The sequence below is a fragment of the Aethalodelphis obliquidens genome, unplaced genomic scaffold, assembly GCF_003676395.1.
Source record: "Aethalodelphis obliquidens isolate GAN/ISIS:26980383/991018 unplaced genomic scaffold, ASM367639v1 scaffold27, whole genome shotgun sequence".
NCBI lineage: Eukaryota > Metazoa > Chordata > Mammalia > Artiodactyla > Delphinidae > Aethalodelphis > Aethalodelphis obliquidens.
Genome location: NW_020837971.1, coordinates 11,878,712 through 11,901,824, shown reverse-complemented (window position 1 = coordinate 11,901,824; position 23,113 = coordinate 11,878,712). Strand labels below are relative to the sequence as shown.

The window sequence follows — 23,113 nt, the reverse complement described above, 5'->3', positions numbered from 1 at the left end:
TCAAAACAGCAGCGCAGAAATCACCGCGAAGCCCCCGTGGCGGAGCAGAAGCTTCCTTGGAGGCGGTTCCTTTTTGATTGAAGTCATTGTTTCACATTCAAAGACGTGGATAGGGATGCGTGTAAGTTCCCTCCTGCAGCATTTCCCAAAGTGTAAATTCTACGAGATGGCGGGTGGACAGGGAGTTTGGGAAAAACGGGGTTAAAAACGTTAAAGGGGTTTGGGGCGCGTCTGGTCGGTGGGGCGGGCCCCCTGCCCGGCCTCATGCATATTCATCAGCTGCTGCACCTCCCCGCGCCGCACCGGGAACCCCCTTTTGCTTGGAGTCTTGAGGGACACACTGCTTTAATGCAACGGCCTCTCCTGAAATGAGGAGATAGAGCTCTTAACTGGGCTCAAAGGGGAAATCTGATATGTTAGTGGAAAGACTGAGGTGGTTTATTGTGGTCACTGTTTCATCTTTATTACTTGGGTAAAGCCAGGGTAAAATTCGTATAATGTTACTAACTCCATAAACATAGATTTCCCAATCTCTAGAATGAGCGGATTGAAAAAATGTTATTCTATTAAACAATGCTAGTTGATATGTATTTCACTAATATGATTGAATTTTTACACCTTTAGAAAACTTCATATAATATGTGCCAATGAGAAAGTAAAATCTTTTTTTTAATTGAAGTATAATTGCCTACAACACTGTTAAGTTCCAGGTGCACAACATAGTGATTGGATATGAGAAAATAAAATCTTTTGTCAGACCATTTTGGATTTTGGTTTAGAAAATATGGCCACACCCATTAGTTGAGCTTATTACATACATAGATTGCTCTGTTCATAGTATCTCGGGGGGTGGGGTATATACAGATGCCAACTCTGAATTTTTAGATACCGACACTGAATTTTCAACAAATTGATTCTTATTTATGCAAAATATCTAAATAATATATTCTATTTTTGTATTAAAATGGTATTCTGTAATATGATCTTGTAGCTTTTTAAAAAATCAATATTTTGTAGTAAAAATGCAAAACTTGCACAAAAGGAATCACCACTTTATCACAGTAATCACCTGGGAAAGGGAAAGAGAGGAATGGAAGGTGTTTTAAGGTCTTAACTGTTATCAGTAATGTTTCATTTCTTTTAAAAATAAGCAATAGGGACTTCCCTTGAGGTCCAGTGGTTAAGACTCCGTGCTTCCATTGCAGGGTCTGTGGGTTCGATCCCTGGTCAGGGAACTAAGTTCCCCTATGCTGTGCGGCGCGGCCATAAATAAAATAAAATAAAATAAAGTAAAAATAAGCAAAAGAACTGAAGCTTGTATGGAAAAAAGTTAGTATCTAGGTGGCTGAACAAGGATGTCTTTTGTGCTATTTTTTTTTTTTTTTTTTTTGCAGTACTCGGGCCTCTCACTGTTGTGGCCTACTCCTGTTGTGGAGCACAGGCTCCGGACGCGTAGCCTCAGCGGCCATGGCTCACGGGCCCAGGCGCTCCGCGGCATGTGGGATCTTCCTGGACCGGAGCACAAACCCGTATCCCCTGCATCGGCAGGCGGACTCTCAACCACTGCGCCACCAGGGAAGCCCTGTGTTATTTTTTATGTAAAAAATTATCTTTTGTCTATACATTTAATGTGTTTCATTATAAAATATGAAATGCAAGAGTACCTGTGAAACTCCCTAAATTTCCAATCAACTGGCTTTAGCTGCATATGTCTAATGCGTTGGTTCTAGTCCCACTGTCAAAGCTCCACACTTGATCTCCTTTGCATAAAGTTTAAAATTAGTTTTACTAATGTGGGCAGCTGTGGCTTCTGTTAGTTCTCCTACACAGACAGACCTAATCAAGCCACAGAGGGTCTCAATGGACACATATGTTCATTATATCTCAATCTTTTGGCTAAGATTTGCATTTATTATAACTTTATCTCCCTTCATCTTGTAGTGATTCTCTCTAAAAGATTCTCATCTTTCTATTTAAAATTATGTGTTGAGTGACTTTAGCAAGCCAGAGTTCAAGGTCAATTGCTTCTTCATCCTAAAAAAATAGCTATGGCATTAATTTATGGATCAATTAATGTAATTTACTAAATGCTTAAGAGCTATCAGGCACTGTGCTAAGCACTCTTTCTGCTATTATCACGTCTAACCCCACACGAAAAGTATGTGAGAAGTCTTATCACTCCCACTTTGCTGATGAGGAAACGGAGGCCCAGGAAAGTTCTAGAACTTATCCAAGGCCACTGGGCTAGAAATGTGTTCCCATCAGACCTGTGTCCCTTAAAGCCTATATTCTTAGCTACTCTATTGCCTTCTAGAGATGCTATTGAGCTCATTATGATTATAATTCTGAGGGACATCCCAATGTCAGCATCAAGTTCCTTCCATTCTAAGACATGTATTTCTCACCACTTTGGAAAGTTATGATATTGGAATGGTCTTCCACTTGGCACTGGTGGTGGTCCTACGTCTCCATCCACCTCTCCAGCCTAGGCTACTGCTAGGATCAGCAGATTGTTTTACTTTAATCGTGGCCTTATGGTCATTTAGGAAACAGCCCCTATCCTACAGCACGTCCTTCCTTCTGGCCAAACCAGTTGTCCTCAGCCATCGTTTATTCATATCACGCTGTGTGTATTCTTGGGTAACCTGAGTGGGTAAGTCCTTTTAATTATTTTTCTTCTTTTTATATATAAAAGAGTAATGTTGTTTAGTTGATTCTTTTTTTTCACTCGACTGGCTCTTTAAAGACTGAAGGAAGGGTTTTGGGCTTGCCTTGCTGCCACTTACGAAAATTTCACAGTGGTTGAGAACTAATTTCATCAGGAAACATTCTGAGCTTCAGTTAAAATGTAAAATGCTTTCTTTAGCCCCAGGTTAAAATAAAATTTCTTTTACTTTTCTGCAATAACGCCAACAAGGAGATATTGCCAGGGGCTCGAGGGAAGCCAATTCTATAGCTAAACAAATCGATGGTAAATCTACTTGCCAAATCCTGAACATACCCACTGAATAAGTGTTAGGAACACACACACACACACACACACACACCCCTATTGAACCACTCAGGGTAAGGATGAGATTTCCCTAATGGAAATTAATGTCTTACTATTAAGATTCTCACGTTCTCAAACTCCTCACACACAGCAGGTTTGTGTGCACAGTTACAAACCGAAAACACACAGCTTCTTAATTAATAATAACAGGTACCATTTATTGAGTGATGGTATTATTGAATGATGACTATGTGCCTGACCCTGTTCTAAGCCCTTTAGCCTAGAAGCTGGCGCCATAACAATCCCCATTGTTCGGATGCAGAAACTGGGGCACAGAGAACATAAGTCAATTGCCCAAGGTCTCACAACTGGTGAATGGCAGTCTGGTTCCAGAGCTCATTCTCTTTGCCTGTAGACTGTACTGCCTCTGCTGTATATCCAAACCAAAGAAAGGTTTCCAGAAAATACTAGACAGACTCTAAACCATGATGACGACAATGATGCTAATTAGGATAATCATTTATTGAGTCTTTGTACTCAGGCGCTATGGTAGGTTTTTTTCCCCACACATCTCATATAATCTTCATAATCTAGGGGCTTAGTTTTGATTATTTTTATTTTATAATGAAACCAAGGCTCAGAGAGCTCAGGTAATTTGCCTAAGGTCACAGAACTAGTTATTGTCTGACTTTGGATTCAAATGAGTCTATAGCTAGCGCTCATGCCATTGCCTAGCTTCCACACCTGCGTGAGTTCCTGATTCAGTGAGCAAAGAGAACCAAAATGTTCTTCTCAGCACTGCGATAGCCATTATCAATTTCATTATCACTAATTACCATTAGAACACTTGGTACCTTCCCACATCAGAGTGAAGCTGCGTGTGATATAATTTTAAAATACTTTAACATCCCTGGGTAAGATATGTGCTTTGTGACTTCGGAATGTATTATTTTGTTAGAATTATTCACTCTTCGGACCAGTGTCTGACTTCTGAATTAATTGCAAATGAATGGCAGGGTTAGAAGGGTATAAAATGTCTGAAGTTGTTCCTCCATATTTGCTCATAACTACTAGTTGGAAAAAAGGAACATAAAAATTCCTTAACTATATCGAAATTTACTGAGATCCAGTAAATGGAAACATAGTCAGATTCCAAGACAAGGAAGCAAAACTACAGTCCCAGGTGGTAGGATTTCTTGAGAGTCTAAGGCCCTAGAGCTTGAAGGAAGATCTGGGCACGTCTCCCTGTGCGGGCATCTGCCCAGCCAAGAAGGCAGACCGAGGACCACCTGCCCTCCGAGCGCGGCCCACTAGCTCAGTCTGCCTCATAGGGGTTGAGTTAGAGTTTTGAAGATGAGGCTCTGGTTTAGGAAGGTTAAGTCATTGCCCTAATGTCGTAAGACCAAAAAGAGGTGGAGCCTAAACCCACTCCCAGGCAGGTCTGAAATCGGCCAGGGCTCTTAACTACTGAGTAATCCCACTTAGGTTTCCAGGGAGCAAAGAGAATCTTAGCAGGGGGAAGCAAGGATCAGGGCCTTACTGATAACACAATGCCCCTGCTTGCAATCATCAGACCTACCGTAGCAAATTATCAGTGGAGTGAAACATGCTTTTCTAACTTAGGTTTAGATTTTAATGTTACTACTCCCAGGTGAACTTGCAAATTAAAAAAAAAATAGTTGATGTCAAGAACTCAAATGAAAGAATCTCTAAATATATTTAGAGTTTTCTCTTTGTATCCTTTCTGGGAAAGCTCCATAGAGATTTCTAAGGAATTGAAAATGGGCTGCATGTAGTAATCTTAGTTTACATGGTATTTTGAACATGGCGATTGCATTAACCTGATTCCAATGTATTCTTACCTTTTGTACCACATTAACACAAGCCAAAGGAGTATATACACACACACACACAGACACACACACACACACACACACACACACACACACACACAGCCCAAATAATATTTGCCTTTTGGGGGATATAATTTGACTACTTTGTAAGGCTCAGATAGGTATCTTTGTGCCAAGAGGTGCAGGGCATGCACCTTCTTCTGGGAAGATGATGGTGTTTATATTACAAAGATTTAAAAAAACCTATAGTGCTGCATCAATGTGGCCAATTCCTCTACTTTGGAAATGGGAGCATCTTGGTCTCTTCTTGCACTAGGAAGGGGACACAATGCCATTGGGATGTGTCTAAAACTCTCAGACAAGACTTTATAAGTGGCCATGATTGATTTCTCTGTTAAGTTTGTTTTACTTTAGGAGGTTTGTGTACCATATCAAATCAACTATTGTAACACATTTTCAAAAATAGAAAAATTAAGGTTAAAATCAACTCTTAATGTATGCAGAGTGCCAATCAAGCTTCAACTTTGAAGCCCATTTCCTTAGGGGTACTTGTGGGCTGGGAGCCCCTGGGATGGGGGCTGGCCAAGGCCACACAAAGCAGAGGTTGTAACTCTAGCCCCTGAGAAGGAGGTGGATTTGTAACCGGCAAAAATGATCAGCCATTAAATCATCAGAAGAATAAACTAATAATTCCTTCTAAACAATAAAGGATTTTCTTCATCACAAATACTCAAGAGGTGGGGCACAGTAGTATATTTTACTTGGACATGGAAACAAGAAAAACCAGAGGGAAATACACATCAATGTTATGCTGTCTATCCTGAACTCTTAAAATGTACATTTCAAGGGTCGGCGCCTGGCAGGAAGGAAACAGCGTGTTCTATTTGGGGCACAACTCCAGGAAACAGCTACCAGGACAGACCTGATCTGAGTATGGCTTATAGATATTAGAACCAACATTTCCTCCACATCAATACCCCATCCCTCCAGAAATCTTAATAGGCTTTTGAGAGCCTCCATTTAGAGCCGGCTGCATAAAATGATCCTTTGATGAAAAGGGATTGGAACAAGGGTTAAAGTCGACATTGAAAGGTGACCGTGGAGGGCACGGTATTCATACATCCCTCCTTTAATATGTGTGGTGTGCACCTGTGATAAGATGATTCATTACCTGGGTCCGCTCTTTGACAAGCTCCATCGTTCAGGCCTCAGGGGTTCTGATGGGACAATCCTGCACCCGCCCAGGAAATACAACAAGATCCACTTTTTTTTCCCCCCTGGGATGTGGATGGAGCCGGTTTAGCTTATAATGCATCTCTATTTACTCTTTATGTAAAATAAAGCAAGGTTCAAGATACCTCAATTCCTGTTCCCCCAGAGCAGGCCAAGCATAGAGGAGTAACCTCACTGCTGGGTAAGTAACCTGGGAGGAGAAATCTCGGCAAGGTTGCAAGCTCCTTCTCTCTTGTGTTTCATCATCAGAAACAGCAACATTTGAGAACCAGGTGCCCTACCCAGCGAGGCTGGGCTCTGTGTCAGGCCTTTGAATGGAGGGCACCCCTGACACCATCAGCTTCAACCTCTTTGGCTCTGCACGCAGCTTTCAGGTTTACTGGGGTCTTGAAGAGGGACCACCTTCATCAAGAAGCCCCATCAGCATCTTGGTGGTCGCGATGCGGGCACAAGAGCAGTGTGAGGGAACAGACGTGCCTGATGGTGACATGAGCAAGGTTCAATGGCCCTAGCAGGCTGAAGTAAATCTACAAGCACACGAGAGACCGCTGAGGGCTAGTGAGAATCAGCAAGTGGCTGGGCACGTCGGCGACTGGCGGTTTTGGGATAACTCTAACTCGCGCCTTTTCTTTTTTACCTTTACAGGACATCCTGAATTGTTTCCCATCACCTCCGCATACATCCAGAAATAGCTTTCTTAAGGTTAATTTAAAAATCTTAGAGCAATTAGGGAAGGAAACTTACCAGTCTCCTCCAATACCCAAATTTCCAAAAAATGAAAAAATAAAAAAAAGCAAAATGGAAATCTTACTTGTAAAATGTAACTGATTTTTCTTAGAAAGAGTCTCCCAATCCTGAAAAGTAATTTCTTCAATTAAGGTCATAACATGAGTCATCGTATAGAAATAAAACCAAAATAAAACTTAGTAGACATTCCAGGGGAAGGAAAAAAATCTTGCCTCTAAATTAGAGAAACACCTCCCAACCCTTCTCTTCTTGACGTTGCTGGTCAACATTATTTATTTGCCTTGTACAGCTGCGGTTACGTATCACTGTCATGCAAAAGAAATTCATTTCTTTTCCAAGTTCAATCTGCCATAAAAATTCACTCTTGTTCCCATCTCCCACTCACCTGTCCTTGTGCATTAGTAACTAGTTGACCCGTGACCCCCTGCAGACTGGAGAGGGCATTGCCAAAGGCCTGTGAACTTGCTATGGAGCCCATGGCTGCTGCTGCTGCAGCCGCTGCAGCCTGACTTGCTAGTGGATTATTAACCAGCTGCAAAGAGAGAAAAGATCAGGGTGAAACCACCAAGACACGCACAGCACACGGAAACAACATTCACTTGTGGGGGGGAAGTTATCGCTCCAAATGGCTCATGCAAAGGGCCTGGGGAACATTCCCTCTGAAGCTGTAGGGTTTGGGAAAGGTTGGAAATGAGGTTGGAAGGGAAATATTCTCCATCAACACTGGGCTGCTTAATGGAGCCTGGGTTTGGGAGTCGCCCCAGGAGGGAGGGAGGTGGGCCCCAGGGGCGAGGTGGGACCTTAGGATCTTCCCAGGTGGAGAAATAATTTTGGAGAAGTCCCTGGGTTTTGTTTGCTAGACTAAATAAAACTTGGAGAAAAGGTCTTCTTTGCTTGAGGCAACCAGACTGAATGTGGGATTAAAACAGGATGGGAGTAGGGGTGGAGGAGAGGAAGAGATTTTAGGGATTTATGCAAATGAGTTTATCATTTTCATTTGTGAATTGCAGTTTCATATCTGGTAAGGCAGACGCCTCACCCCACGTCCTTCTCCAAGGATTAAGGAAATCAAAGTCAGGAGAAATAGAAATCTCCAGCCTCTGTGCTCTCAGAGGCTAAGTCTAGGGTTGGGACTTTTGGGGGGGCTCACTTGAACCATGGAATTCAAGGTCAAGGACAAAGGTCCCCTGGTGAATGGTCAGGTTGACATCAGCTTGCTGTTTTAGCTCATATACGGCCTTCCCTTGGCCTCTTTGCTGGGACAAGAGTGAGCTAGGGAGGAATTTGACAGGGGAATAGTGGCGGGGCGGGGTGGGGGGAATGGGGGGTGGAGAGAGCCACCCAAGGAGGAGGTTATGGCTGCCAAATTTTGTTTTTCTGTGGAGGCCAATTCAATATTCTTTATCCTGCCAATTTTCCACGTCACAGGTTTTCAGGCCTTCTGACCATGAGGCAGAAGTGTAGCTTGAACTAAAATCTGCATTTAGGTTAATGACTAGATATAAATGCAAGAAACATTTAAACTATTTTCACAGTAATGGTTTTGATACATGAATTTCATTTGTATTTATTCCAGGGTGTTATTTTTTCCCATATAGTTCCTCTCAAGTACAGCAATTGTTGTGTATAATAATGCATTTTCCATCACCAGTTCCCACATCCATGAAATTCCTGCATTTAGCAGAAACCTGCCAAGACTAAGACTTGGTAGAAAAAATTTAATGCCATACTTAATTCAAGTCCTAGAAGCTCTTTTAAAGATGCCTCTTTTTTTTTTTTTAACTTTCCTCTTTACTTTCTCTTTACTGTCTCAGTTTCTTGTCTTTTTCTTTCTTTTCCTTTTTTCCCCCCTCTTCCTCTCAAAACATATTTTATTACTTAATTCCTTTGGAAATTTGCCTAGAGTTTATGTCATCTGATGAGGATGGAAATACTAATTGTCAAGAATTTAATAATTCTCCCCCCCATTAATGTGATATCCTTATCTTATTGGTTTCTTTATTCTTTTATAACAAAATTTCACAGCACTAGTTCTACAGTCATTCCATTGACCCAGCACATTTTTTTAGCAATGAAAATCCACTTTCAGCTCATTACATTATGTGTCTTTTGCCTTTATCTCTCTCCTAAAAGATAATGATTTTCTTTTTAAGGAGAAAAAAAAATTCTCGTTCATTAGCCTAAAGAGAAACCCTGTCTTATCCCAGATTACCACCATGGGATTTAAAATTCAGGTTGGCCTTGATCTTGGTTTTCTGAGGATATTTGTACAGTGTATAGGAGGCAAGTAATGGTATATGTTGAATGGAAACTCTCCTTGTTTTTGGCTTGACTCCCTAAAGTGGAAGAGTTTATAGTGTGTTCTTTTTTTTTTTCACTTCCAAAGTGAGAAGACCACTTGAGGAATACCTTCCCCAAATGGCCAGGATGGACACTGCCCAGTGGTACACAATTCTCAGGTCACGTGCCGGTTGCTATGTTTACATTTCTTTTCATGCAATACGAGCTGAAATCACAATGAAATTCCTGAATTTCAGGGAGCTCTCAAACTAAGCTTCTTAATCTCAAAGAAAGATTAAATTATGTGCAATTTGGTTCTAATGTTGAATATGCAATTTTGTCCACGAATTTTGAGTGAAACATTTAAATCAGCACCTACAGAATGCTTTCTAAAGAAGATGAGACAATGCTTCCTATTTAATGAAGAGAAAATATTTTTAAAAATTGGAAGACATTTCCTTGACATCTAGGTCAATCAAAAATTCACATAGGAAATTTTGGAATTACTCTCTGGATACAATACAATAGTGTAGATGAGAATTCCCAACATTTAGGACACTAGTGTGTTGTTCAGCAATAGTCCCATGTAGTCACAATAAATTCAGGTATTATATAAAGGATAAACTGTTGTTCTGAATATGAAACAAAGCACCTACTTAAAATCAGCCTCTGGGCCTTTGTGTTATGGGGCCAGGAATGGGAATACTTCTACTGTTTTGGAAGATTGCTTCAGCGACCATGGATGTACAGATTTTATTTTTTTAACGTTTACTTTCTCTATATCCCGGTCCTAGATTGAAATCCAATCTGTTCCTGTTTTTGCAGCCTTTCTCTCTTAATGAAGCAAATGCCAACTCGATGGCTCTCTTACTTGCATCCCTAGGTCTTTGTGAAGGGTGCAGGGCTCTGGGGAGATGCCTTGCTGGCCTCTGGAAGCAGAGTTGGAAGTGAAGGCAGGGGAGTGAGTGGTATATACAAAGACCAGGTACAAGTCAATCTGTAAGCTGACAGCATTTCAGATGGACCGTTGGTGTTGTCGATGGATGCAGCTTCCTAAATATCTTTTGGCTTTTCTGTCTGGAACTGCCAAGGCAGGGATGTAATATGCATTAAGATACGTGGCAGGAACGGTCAGGAAACCATAAGTGTTCTCTTCATCACCTTGGGTCATGTCACTCTGTATTGTCCCCAGTCATGTCCTATTAGCAGTGTTCCTCTCAATACTCCTTCTTGATTGGAGACTCGGGGGAGATTTGGACAGTGGGGAGCCCAGGCACAATAAATGCGTATAATGAGCATGTTAACGTTCTAGGACCAACTGGATATTTTGAAGGCACTGCCAAGCGTATGCCTTCAGATCTTTCATTGCCAATGTACCTAACCAGCAAAGGATGGCCCAAATGAGGTCTGACTGTGCTACATACTTGTGTTTGCAATAGACCAGTTCGAAAGACATGCTGCATTCTGGTGCACGCTTGTTTATAAATGTGGTAGCTCTCAAAGCAGGATTTGCATAGAGAGTCCTCATGTCACATCCAAATGGATTCTGGGCCCTGAATACATCAAGCTATAGTTCTATAAGTCTCAGATAGTCTAAAAACCTACTAATAGAAACACTAATTCCTTAAGACAGCCCCCTGAATTTTTGAGAATAAAAATAACAGGATAATAAAACAAAAATAGTTTTGTACCGGTAAGCAAAGGCTTCAAGCCTCACAGAGCCTGGTCTATCCATTCATGCAGTTGAGGGCATCCGCTCTGAAACCAGACTGCCTTGGCTTGTGACTTTAAGTAAACCATGCTTCCTACTCTCATAGGTTAAATGGGTGTAAACAGGGCACCCCTGTTCACAGAGTTATGATGAGAATTAGATGAGATAACATATGCGAAAAAGTTTTGGAATGATACTTGGCACATATCGTGTTCTAAAACAGTGCTACAGCTATTATCCTCGGAGTTCATAGTGTGCAGCAGGATTCTGAACTAAGTTATCAGAATTAGAACTCACCTCCACAAATATCTTTTTACTCTGGAAGTAATGTGAACACAGTAACTGTAGTCTCCATTTTTATACTTTAAATTGTACTTTCTAATTTTATTTTGCTTATTTTAAAACAGTAGCTTGAAGAAAGCGATTAGCTAAGTAATGTGATTGTTAGATGAGATGAGTTGTATAATTGAAAAGATAAATATGGGGTTTAAAGATATTTCAGACTGGAGGACATCTGAAAGAAGTAGTTAAAGCATGACATCACCTGCTGGCCTCTCATATTTGATCACGTATAGAGAAATGTATAGAGAAAGCAGTGTTTTGATTCTGAGGCCAGGGTAGGTAGGTGGCAGAACAGCAAGAGAAGATCTTTTTTTTTTTCTGGTCTGTTTTATCTCACGCTTAGTTTACAACATTTGTTAGGGTTCCAGAAGGACACCCATTTTGCAGTTTAATTCCTGCCTCATGTCAAACTATGGTGAATGAGGCTATCCCACAGTTGTTAATTTGATAGTGAAGGCATGCAGGAAGTAGATTCATAAAAAACATTTCCCTTGGGATTTGCAATGGTTGATTTCTCCATTCACGTATTGATAGGGATATTGGGTAGTCATCTCATAATGAGAATAAATCCATATTCCCAAATCCATAGGGCTCTATGCACATCCTTATTATCTGTGGACACTAAATGGTGATGGAAAGAAAAACTCTGATACAGTTTCTTCAAGGAGGACTCTTAGATGGTGTCATCTGTGTGACGTCACATAAACGTCACCAGAGATAATGTGGCGGGGTATCCAAATCTAGCCCCGTCTTCTCTTTCTCTGAAAGACTCACATTCTACAGCCTGCTAAAGAATTCAGGTTTCTTGAATCTGAGCCTTAGTAGTCACAATATTGTTCATGAAAATTTGCTGATTACATTATTCTATTAGTATAAATCTTATTTACAAAACTACGGCAGCATAACGCAGCACTGTGGCTGTAGTGTTATATTCTATGTCTATGTCTTTGTACCAGGAGGACCTTATGAATGCAGCCGGCTCAAACCTTTCTTTGGAGCATAATTGCTCATGATCTATAGTTTTATCATTCTCCTCATGAGCTATGTGAGTTTTATAGAATATGGATTTTGGAGCAGCTCTTTTTGCTACTAACTTTTCAATTTAAAACTCTGAAACTGTGGTATCATTTGTTTTTAAATGAGGATGTTCATGAACACATTCATCACAATTCATTCCCCATTTAAGGTCTGAAATGACTTGCAGTGGCTGCCTAGAAACAGGAGGGCAAATGTGGCTCTTCATTTCCATACACTAGGTCCTTGACTTTTCTCATACTGCAAAACGTGTTTCTTGGTTCCTTGGGACTCTTTTAACCAAATCAGTATTTCCACTTCTTACCCTCAAGGCTTCTCTTAAAGGTCAAGGAAATACCGGTAGACAAATTCTGGAAGGGCGGCCATATTCATCTCAATGACCCACCCGATGTGTGTTCTATCCTACCAGGTTTTTCCCTTTGATCTCATGATTATTATGTGTTATGAAACCCTCATCACAGCAATCAGTTTTGTGAGTTTTATTTTATTTTTTAATTTTAATGTTTATTTTTGGCCTCACTACGTGGCATGCGGGATCTTAGTTCCTTGACCAGGGATCAAACCTGTGCCCCCTGCAGTGGGATCGTGGAGTCTTAACCGCTGGACCTCTGGAGAAGTCTCAGTTTTGTGAGTTTTAATATTGAGTCAAGCTTTGCTGCTTGCTCTCTGCCCACTTCCCTGAAGAGATGGCAATGTGCTACATGCTGCCCGTCCAACTCTCTACCAACCAAAAGTCTCCATTTCCATGGCTGAGACGTCTCAGCCTGGAGTGCATGAGATGTGCCGTGATGACTCTCAGATACTGCAACGTCCTAAAATACCTTCGAGTCATCAACGTAAAGTCACATGGATTTCAGTCTAGTCTCAAAATGAATTATATTTAATTTATTTTAATTTTCTGGCCAACTGTAGTATAGTAATTTTCTATTAATGCTCCAGTAACTTTCTATCAACACCCAGCTACACTGGCTAACAGAGGAATTTTGTAAATGACCTAAAGTCTGAGGTTGAGTTTCCCAGAAACAGGATGGAGGGGGAAGGGAGGAATTCCAATCTAGCAGGGGCTCTGGAGTGTGAGTTCCCACTCCCGAGGCAAGGAGGCTGGGTGTCCACACTCAACACCTGACAGTCCCAGTTCACATCTGTGGGGTGGAGGAGAGGCTTGGGACTCAAATCCCTGGGTACTGTTGGCTCTTTGCTCTTGGGACAAAGTGGAGTGTTTGGAAGAAGAGCTGCTCGTGCTGGTTTTTGAAAGCCCCCCAAGATGGGGGCAACTTACAGAAAAGAAGAATTCCAAGGGATCTGGGTGGAACTTGAACAATTATGGCTACAAGGCAAATGTCACTCCCTTTCACTCATTAAAGTCTTAACCCTGCAAACCTTTATTTAGGACCCACTATGTTTTGGGCACAGTGTGAGAAAGATGGTGTGAATGACAGAGTGACATGTTCCCTACCCTCTGGGGACTTATAGTCAAAGAGGGAAAGAGATCTGGTAGGAAGAGATGGGAGGTAGGAAAAGATGAGCTGTCCAGGGAGCAGTATCCAGACCTGGAGGGGGTGGCAGTCTGGTGTGGGGTCAGTGAGAGAAGAGGTGGTGGGTTCAAAGAGACCTGGAAGGGCATCTCTGATTCTGTCTCTGTCTACCTTGTGCTCGCTCAGAGTTGCACAGAAATGTGACTGGCAATGAATGAACCATTCTATCTGAAAAGGGAAAGGGGAGCAGCACAGTATAAGAATTAAGAGCTTGCATTCTGGAACTAGATTGCCTGGGTTCCAATCATGAAGCTGCCAGTAACTTGCTGTACCTTTCTGCTAAGGTCTGAATGTTTGTGCACCTGCTCCCTCCAATTCATATGTTGAAACCTTAACCCCCAAAGATGATGGTATTAGGAGATGGGGCCTCTGGGAGGTGCTTAAGTCACAGGGGTGGAGCCCTCACGGATGGGATTAGTGCCCTTATGAAAAGAGACCCCATAGAGATCTTTAGCCCCTTTCACCACATGAGGACACAGTGAGAAAGCACTGTGAATCAGGAGAGGGCTCTCAACAGAACTCAACCATGCTGGTGCCTTCCTCTTGGACTTCCCAGCTTCCAGAACTGTGAGAAATAAATTTTTGGTTTATTAAGCCACGCAGTCTGTGGTGTTTTGTTATAGCAGCCTGAAAGGACTAAAACACTTTCTGTGTCTCAGTTTTTTCAATGTTCGTAAACTGGAGATAATAATAGGAGTAATGATGTAATGGGGATGCTGTGAAAAATACATGAGTTAATATATGCAAAATACTAGAAGAGTTCCTGGCATATGGTAAGCACTATGCAAATTTTGCTATAATAATTTTTATTCCTTCCAGGAACTTCTGGCCACACTATTGTTTAGGTTTGCATCCCCTCTGCCCCTCACTCCCTTGAGGGGAGTCACAATGGGACTTTTTGCAGATCCTCAACTACCCTGGGGTGTTTGCACTTGCTGTTTCTACATCTGCAACCCTTTCTCATTCACATCTCTCTTCTCCCAGGTCACCTCCATAGAGACACGTTTCTTGACTACTTTATCTAAAAAGCACTCCCTTTCTTTTAAAGATTCATGCCAAAACATGTACAAGGAAATGATACAATGTCAGGGATTCATTCTGAAATAATCTACGCAGTGGAGAGAAGGGTGGGGATATAGAAGAGCGTCTGGTGTTGATCACTGTAGAACCTAGGTGGTGGATATATATGGTTCATTATGCTATTTTTTATTTTTATTTATTTATTTTTTTGCGGTACGCGGGCCTCTCACTGTTGTGGCCTCTCCCGTTGCGGAGCACAGGCTCCGGATGCACAGGCTCAGCGGCCATGGCTCACGGGCCCAGCCGCTCCGCAGCATATGGGATCTTCCCGGACTGGGGCACGAACCCGTGTCCCCTGCATCGGCAGGCAGACTCTCAACCACTGCGCCACCAGGGAAGCCCCTCATTATGCTATTTTTTCTACTTTTACATGTGCTTGCAATTTTCCGTAATACAAAGTTTAAAAAAAATTCCCTTTCACTCTCCATCTAGTTTTCTCATGTATTTCACAGCACTTGTAGAGTCTAATATTACATTAGTCATTTGTATATTCTCTTCATCCCTCTCTCTAGAATACAGATTTTGGTTCACTGCTGTATCTTCAGCTCTTCAACAACACCAGGCACCCAGCAGGCCCTCAGTCAACATGGATTGAATGAACATATGAAGGAGTGAGTCAAAGATATCTAGGCCTGACTGGGATCTTGGTGGGAGTTGGACCCTTCAATTTACAGAAAAGAGTGAAAATTTTGGAGGAAATTTGTCTAACCTCATCTTTTTAAAAACACAGCACCACACTTTAGAGTCTCTCACACCCACTGGACTGACTGACCAGAGCCTTGAATATGGGTGACTCAGTCCTGAGGGTTCGTGAATAATCCCTGATGGGTCAGTTCCTAGTGTGAGTCACCGCCTGCACTTACAGCATTCCTCTCAGCTGCCCAGGCAGACTCCCCCAAGGAATTCTGGGAATATCCCAGGATATAAAAACAACGGCAGCATCTAAGGATGAAGGCTCTTCCCTGGACCTCTTGGACCAAAAGCATCCCTGGAAACTGCAGGCTGAGAATCAAGTGGGGATGGGGCTGTGTGGAGGGCTTAAGCTCCAGGTTTGATGTTACCTGGGAGCTGAAGCATAAGGAGGCAGTGAATGAGGGCTTTTATTTATTTTTTTATCCTTGGGCTGTGTTGGTGGAGATGGAGTTGGACTATGGGGTTTGCATCCCCAGCCCAGCCCCATGGACTAGAGCAAAGCTTTTGCAGACAGCAGCACGGGCAGGAGCAGAAAGGGCTGTTTTCCCCAGATAAGGATGGATCCCTGTGTCCCTTTGAGGCTGGGTGGCAGAGTGTGACATCAGTGTAGGAGGGGCATGCTCTCCCTTCGTGCAGCCTCACTGCGGTGGGACTTCAGGAGGTGTCGACCACTTGGGCATTTACATGGTCTGTGGTTCCTGGAGGTCACTGGGGGCAGTGTCAGAAGTGAGGTTCTATTCAGATGGCTTTGCAAACCCTGCACATCAACGCAGGTGAACAGAGGGGAGACTATGAGCACATGTAGATGCCCTGGAGAGTGGTCTAGAAGGACACTGGAGAGAGAGGTGGATTCTGCAGAGGGCCCGGGTCCAGGTTCTGCAGGATGATTGATGAGATCTGCACCGAGGGAACAGGGACCCCTTGAGGGAGGGGAAGGAAATAAGTCTGGCCAGCACACTGATTGGCTGCAAACTATAGAAAGCTCTCCGATGGGGGGCATTTCTTTTTTATTTTTAAATTTACTGATAAAATTGTCAAGCCCAGCACTGAGGGGGAAAAACTAGTGTTTAACTTACCCCAATACATTTGATTTGGAAGCAGAGAGGTCAGTATTATGGAAACTCACCAACACTAAATCAGACTTTATCTAAGTTATATGCAGGCCAATACTGTGTTACCACCAGCTTACACATCTCATTTCCTTTTCTGTCTAGTCCTCCATTTAATAACCTGAAAATCTATCTTTTTATTGAGTTTCATGCTATTTTCCTACTTACATACAATAGCGCTCCTCTCACCAATTGCCTATTGTCATGGCACATTAGTTAGGTGAATTTGTTGATATTTCAAAATTACTCTTTCTGTATCTTTCATTCTATCATCCAGTTTAAATAAGTGATTGGGAGCACTCCTGTGATGAAAGAAAAAAGGCTAATTTTTTTAAAGAATAAATTGCTTCCCTGGTACAGCAATTGGTATTATTCCAGTTTCTAGCTACGGGAAAGCAGGGCACACTTTTGCCCCGCCCACGTCTAATTTACTTAAATTACTCCCCAACACTGGTTGAGCCCCTGCAGGGAAAATAGGTGCTATTGAGGGCCGAAGAAAGACAAGAAAGGATGAGGCACTCAAAGAAAGACACGGCATGGTCTGCCCTGCGGAGCCTCAGGACAATTCTGTTCATCAGATACTTCCCATAAACGTCGGGCAGGCGCTGAGCCAGGCCCCAGGGATACAGAGGTGAACGAGGCAAGAGTCTTTTGCCTTGATGTGCTCCCTAATTGATGAATTGCTGACTTCCACCCCATGTAGCCAGTGCTGTAAGAAAGGGGTGCCCGGAGCCCAGATGAGGGGCCGTCGCTAGACCTCAGGCGTGCAAACCATTTAGGATCTTAGAATCAAGAAGGATGATTAGGAGTTGACTGGGGAAGAGTTGGGAATGGGAGAAAGAAGGGAATAATAGAATGGAGGGCAGAGAAAGCATTTCATGGGTGTGAAGCCACTGCATTGGTACTTGGATATTTTGGGACCATGAAGTGAGGGAGGGGAGTGGCAGATGATGGGGTGAGGTGTGAGATTATGGAGGGAGCACTTGGTGTGTCACCTTCATTCTGTGCGGGAGGGTGGAGGGACATGATCAGATCTGAGGTTTAGAATGGTCACTCTGGTGACTGAGCTGGACTAGGGTGGGGGGTGGGTCAGCCTGGAGGCAGAGAAGATCAGGAGGCAAAGACCAGGGGCCGTCTTTCAGTGGGAGAAAGGGTGTGGCTTGGGGTAACTTTGCACTTGGAATACAGACTAGTTTGTTATCCATTGATTCAACAAACATTGACCATTGACTATATGTCTCTCCCCCAAAGAGCTTCCAGGGTGTGGGAAGACACGTCTGTAGATAAATAAATTAAGAGCCAATGGTGCAAATCCAAATCACAATCGGAGATTACCTCACACCTGTCAGAATGACTATCATCAAACACACAAGAAATAAGAGGTGTTGGTGAGGATGTAAAGAAAAGGGATCATGCACTGTTGGGGGGAATGGAAATTGGTGCAGCTATTATGGGAAACAGTATGGTAGGTCCTCAAAAAATTAAAAATAGAGCTACCCTATGATCCAGCAATTCCACTTCTGTATATTTATTTGAAGGAAACAAAAACGCTAACTTGCAAATATATCTGCGCCCCCATTCACTGCAGCATTATTTACAATAGGCAAGACAAGGAAGCAACCTAAGCAACCATTAATGGATGCATAAAGAAAATGTGGTGTACATATAAATATACATTATATATCATTATATACAGAATGGAATACCATTCAGCCATAAAAAGGAATAAAATCTTGCCATTTGCACAACATGGATGGACCGCAGGGCATTATGCTAAGTGACATGAGTCAGACAGAGGAAGACAAATACTGTGTGACGCCACTTATATGTTAACAGCAGCAACACCAACGGCCCAAGCTCACAGATACAGAGAACAGACTGGTGGTCGCCAGAGGTTGGGGTAGGCTAAATGGATGAAGGGGGTCAAGAGGTACAAGTGCCCAGTAATGAAATATATGTCATGGAGAAGTAACGTACAGCATGGGGACTACAGTTAATAATACTGTATTGGGTATTCGCAAGTTGATAAAAGAGTAGATCTTAAAAGTTCTCATCATGAGAAAAAAGATTTCTAACTATGTGTGGGGATGGATGTTAACTGGACTTACTGTGGTGATCATTTCCCAATACATACAAACGTCAAATCATTTTGTTGTACACTTGATACTAATATAATGTGGTATGTAAATTATGTCTCAGTAAAATATAAAACGAGCCACAAGCGTTGGGGTAGCAGTGTGATCGGTGACCTGGGGGAACACTGGGGAACTGGCTAGCTCACTAGGGGAAGAGAGGCATGTGAGGGAAGCTTCACAAAATAATTGCTAGGAGGCAGATCAACTAAGCAGACAGGAGAAGAGGGGCAGTTGGAGCCAAAGAAAGAACAAGTACAAAATTATGGGAACATCAGTATGCCTGGTGTGCTTGGAATGGCCAGAGTTGGGGCAGCAGATGGGGCTGGGAAAATTCTGAGATGGGTTCTGAAGGCAGAGAAGGAAGGTAGGAAAATAGAAATTAGGAAGCACATGTATGAATGGCATGCGTGTGCTCATATGGAATAGAGCATCTCCTGAGAGATTCCTTGCAAGCTGTTGCTTTGAAAGCACCTAACTATTCCCATCTTTTGCAATATAATGGAGATAGCCTTAACAGCTTTGTAGCTCGGGAAGCAACACTGATTGATAGCCATTAAATCACAAAATATTTTCGTTTATTTTATATAAAGGGAAATCTAAACAACTGATGACTGACCAAAGAAAAAACCAAACCAAAAACCAACAATTGAATTTTTGAATAATAAAAACAAAGCCATCATCTTTTAAAATGCAGGCTGTTCTCTGTTACAAAAAATTACAAAGATGGATTATAAGTGATAAATTCTATCTGTGTATCCAACCGTCATATCCATGGCTGGGTACACGTGTGGAGATTGAGCTGTGATTTTGTAAACTGGGGATGTGTGTATACATATGGCTGATTCACTTCACTGTCAGCAGAAACTGGCACAACATTGTGAAGCAACTATACCCCAATTAAAAACAAAACAAAACAAACAAAAAACTTTAATTTTATAAATTAATTATAAGGGTTGTATTAGTTTATGACAAGATTTGAAGTCTCTGAGAATCTGCCCAGAGAAGATGGAGGTCTTTTATTTACTTTGGGGCTATTTTACTCCTGAATATGTATATTTTCTATAGATATTAATTTTACCATTGAAACTCAAGAAACTTTTTAGAAGTCCAAACTAGTTCAATCTATCACTTATACAGAACAAAACATATGCTTCCTCTTTCTTCCATCCCAATAAACACATTGGTTATTAAAATATGCTTGTAACAAATGTTACACATAATATCTTGGTTTTATTCACGCATGGGCAGTGTAGAGCCTTGTCTAAGCTGTTACTGAATTTTACTTTTATGCATAATGGTTTGCTTGCCTCATAAAATCTACTCACTGAACAGCTATTGTAGAAGAAAGCTAGTCAGAAGATATGCTATTCTTCCCACAAAACAATACTACATTTGGGTCATGCATTATTTTCTCCCAAGGACCAGCAGAAATCAACCTATTTACTGTTGGTGTGTAACCTTTCAAACGTCTACTTTCTTGAATTTACAGTGGGATCAAATTAACCATTTGATTCCACTATAGGGAGAAGACAATGCATTTCTGGTCATGTCACATACATATTTAAGTGACATCCTTAAGCATTTATGATGGTTCCTTTACGGTCAAGAGTACAGGGGGGACTTCCCTGGTGGCGCAGTGGTTGAGAGTCCACCTGCCGATGCAGGGGACATGGGTTCGTGCCCCAGTCCAGGAAGATCCCACATGCCGCGGAGCGGCTGGGCCCGTGAGCCATGGCCGCTGAGCCTGTGCATCCGGAGCCTGTGCTCTGCAACAGGAGAGGCCACAACAGTGAGAGGCCCCTGTACCGCAAAAAAAAAAAAGAGTACAGGGGTACAGAATACAGCTCCACACCCATGTCAGACGTGCTGCAGCCTCAGTGCCCAGAAGAGAACTTTGCCATTAGGAAAAACAAATGGTCTAAATTATTAGAGAAAATATGACTCTGTAGAAGGGGAAAGATAAGTACAAGAAAGAGAAAGCAAAAAAACATGACCAGACGCTCAGAGGTAAATAAAATCCTTCTGCGTTCACAAAAAATATTGGTTATAGGTTGTTCTAAAAACATTAAGCTAACAGTAGAACCACTACCTGTAGGATCCGTAAGCCAAGAAAATATAAAAAGTTGTTGTAGAGATCACTGGGGAAGTTTCCATTAATAAAACCGAACATAGGTTGAAAATCATAAAGCTTAATCTCACCAAGAGCAAAAGCAAGGCTCTGTCAGAATTTTCCACATTTAGGGAGAAAAGAGCAAGACATCACTAACTGAAGAAACCAATCTACCCAATCAGCACAGAGAAAAATGTTTAAAATGTTCTTGGCAATACTGGTAACTGCTGAGAAAAGCCTGGATGTGCATTTATAGGCAGAAACTAGGTAAACTAGTGATGGAGGAGAGAATGTGAAATTGCTGAAAGTCAGGGCAGCCGGGTTCTCTTCCTGAGTCAGCTGCTAAGTGGGCGTGGTGTCTTGCCCTGCCCCTGCTCCATTCCCTTGTCTGTAAAATCAGAAAGTGGAACTAGGTCAGTGGTTTTCAAAATATGGTCCCTGATGGGCAGTTAAGCCACAGTGGTTTCAGGGACGTGTGTTACGGAGTTAGCCTCCCCTGATGAATATCCCCAGTAAACACTGAGGTCCACCATCATCCTTGGTGCTGCTCCAAGGCCTGGAGAAATCACGATTTCCCTCCTCCCCTCTCTGATAGCTCTGCAGGGTCTGGGCTGCAGGCCAGCTCCAGGAATGTTCAGGTCCTCTGGAGAGGGCTGGAACAACGGGCTTTCTACCAAAGTGGTTCTCAACATGGGGCCCAGGGACCAGCAACATCAGCATCACCTGGGAGCTGAAAATGCAAATTCTCAGCCTTCACCCCCGACCTGCTGAATCAGAAACTCTGGGCCAGGAGTGGCATTCTGGGTTTTAACAGCAATTCTGGTGAGGCGGATGCACACTAAAGCCTGAGAACCCTCAACTGGGTGATCTCTAAAGCTCCTTCGAAGAGTAAAATTCCATGATGATGCTCAAATGGTGGAATAAAACTTAAAATGGTGCTGTAATTTTTTGAGTTCTATTCCTGTAAGAGTTACTAAATAAATATATTAAATAAAAAATGTTTTCTAGGGCTTCCCTGGTGGCGCAGTGGTTGGGAGTCTGCCTGCCGATGAAGGGGACACGGGTTCGTGTCCCCCGGTCCGGGAGGATCCCACATGCTGCGGAGCGGCTGGGCCCGTGAGCCATGGCCGCTGAGCCTGCACGTCTGGAGCCTGTGCTCCGCAACGGGAGAAGCTGCGGCAGTGAGAGGCCTGCGTATTGCAAAAAAAAAAGTTTTCTAAATCTGCTTTAGCCTGCGGGGATATAAGGCTGTCAGGTCTTACAGCAAGTTTTGTAAAACGACCGTGCTGTTCACTGACTTTGGGGCTGGTGCCCAGCAGCCAGTGGGCAGCAGCTTGGTACCTGCACATCCTGGGCTGAGACTGGGGCTCCATGCTTTTCCCATGTGATCAGACCTAGCACACTGTTCTATCACAGGGAACAGCAATAGAATTTGAAATCTGTAATAGATTTTTAATAAAAAACGAATTATCTGATGTTAAAAGATAAATAACTGCACATCAACCAGGCAAAGGCTTTCAAGGATGAAAGCAAAGAGTTAGAACTGCCATATCCCAGTTTGTCCAAATACGGAAGAAAACCACTGCAGAAGGGAGAAAAGGGGTCCGGTCTTCACCATGAAACTTGGGCAGAGATACAGCTGCTGAAGCTTTGTACCCGTATAGCTTCAGCATGGAATTCCAGAATCAGTTGGGCTTTTTGGGGGATATATTCCTGTGTCTGGATAGCAGAAAGTTTTATTCATGCTTTATTTGATTTTTCAGATGATCATGTACACTGTTTACTATGTGTTTGGTATATTACTTAAAAAAATAAGAGCACATTTTAAAATTCCTTATGCCTTTATGCGTTTCCATTGCAGTAATGGAAGGAAAAAATAAAGCAAAATGGCCAAGTGTAAAAAAAGGAAGAAAAGACAATATATAACTTTAGAGGTGATTGTATAATCACTGTATAGAAAACATCACTTAAATAAAATAAATTATAGAAGCAGAGAATGAAAAAAAACCATATTAAATAAACAAGTTTACTTTTCCAAAATTTTGGTTTCAAGAACTTGGACAAATTGAGCAAGAGAGTCACATGGCTTTTAAAGAAAACGCCATCAAGTAACAAGGGGAAATGTAATTTCTTAGAATTTGTGAAATAAATTGGAAGTTCGTAATGTCTTTAGAACAATGTATTTTTAGCTTTAGCTCTACATGCTAGCAAGCAATGATATTCTGGTAGAACACTTGAAAATTACAGCAATTCTAAAG

General features: G+C 42.2%; 1 protein-coding gene across 2 annotated transcripts in view; it reads right to left on the bottom strand.

Moving 5' to 3' along the window:
- POU6F2 (POU class 6 homeobox 2) overlaps positions 1–23,113 on the bottom strand; it is a 363,025-nt gene that overhangs the window by 45,374 nt on the left and 294,538 nt on the right. For both annotated transcript variants that reach the window (XM_027123965.1, XM_027123966.1), the window contains exon 5: positions 7,211–7,357. In XM_027123965.1, the coding sequence (XP_026979766.1) occupies positions 7,211–7,357 (147 nt within the window). The remainder of the gene's footprint in view (positions 1–7,210; positions 7,358–23,113) is intronic.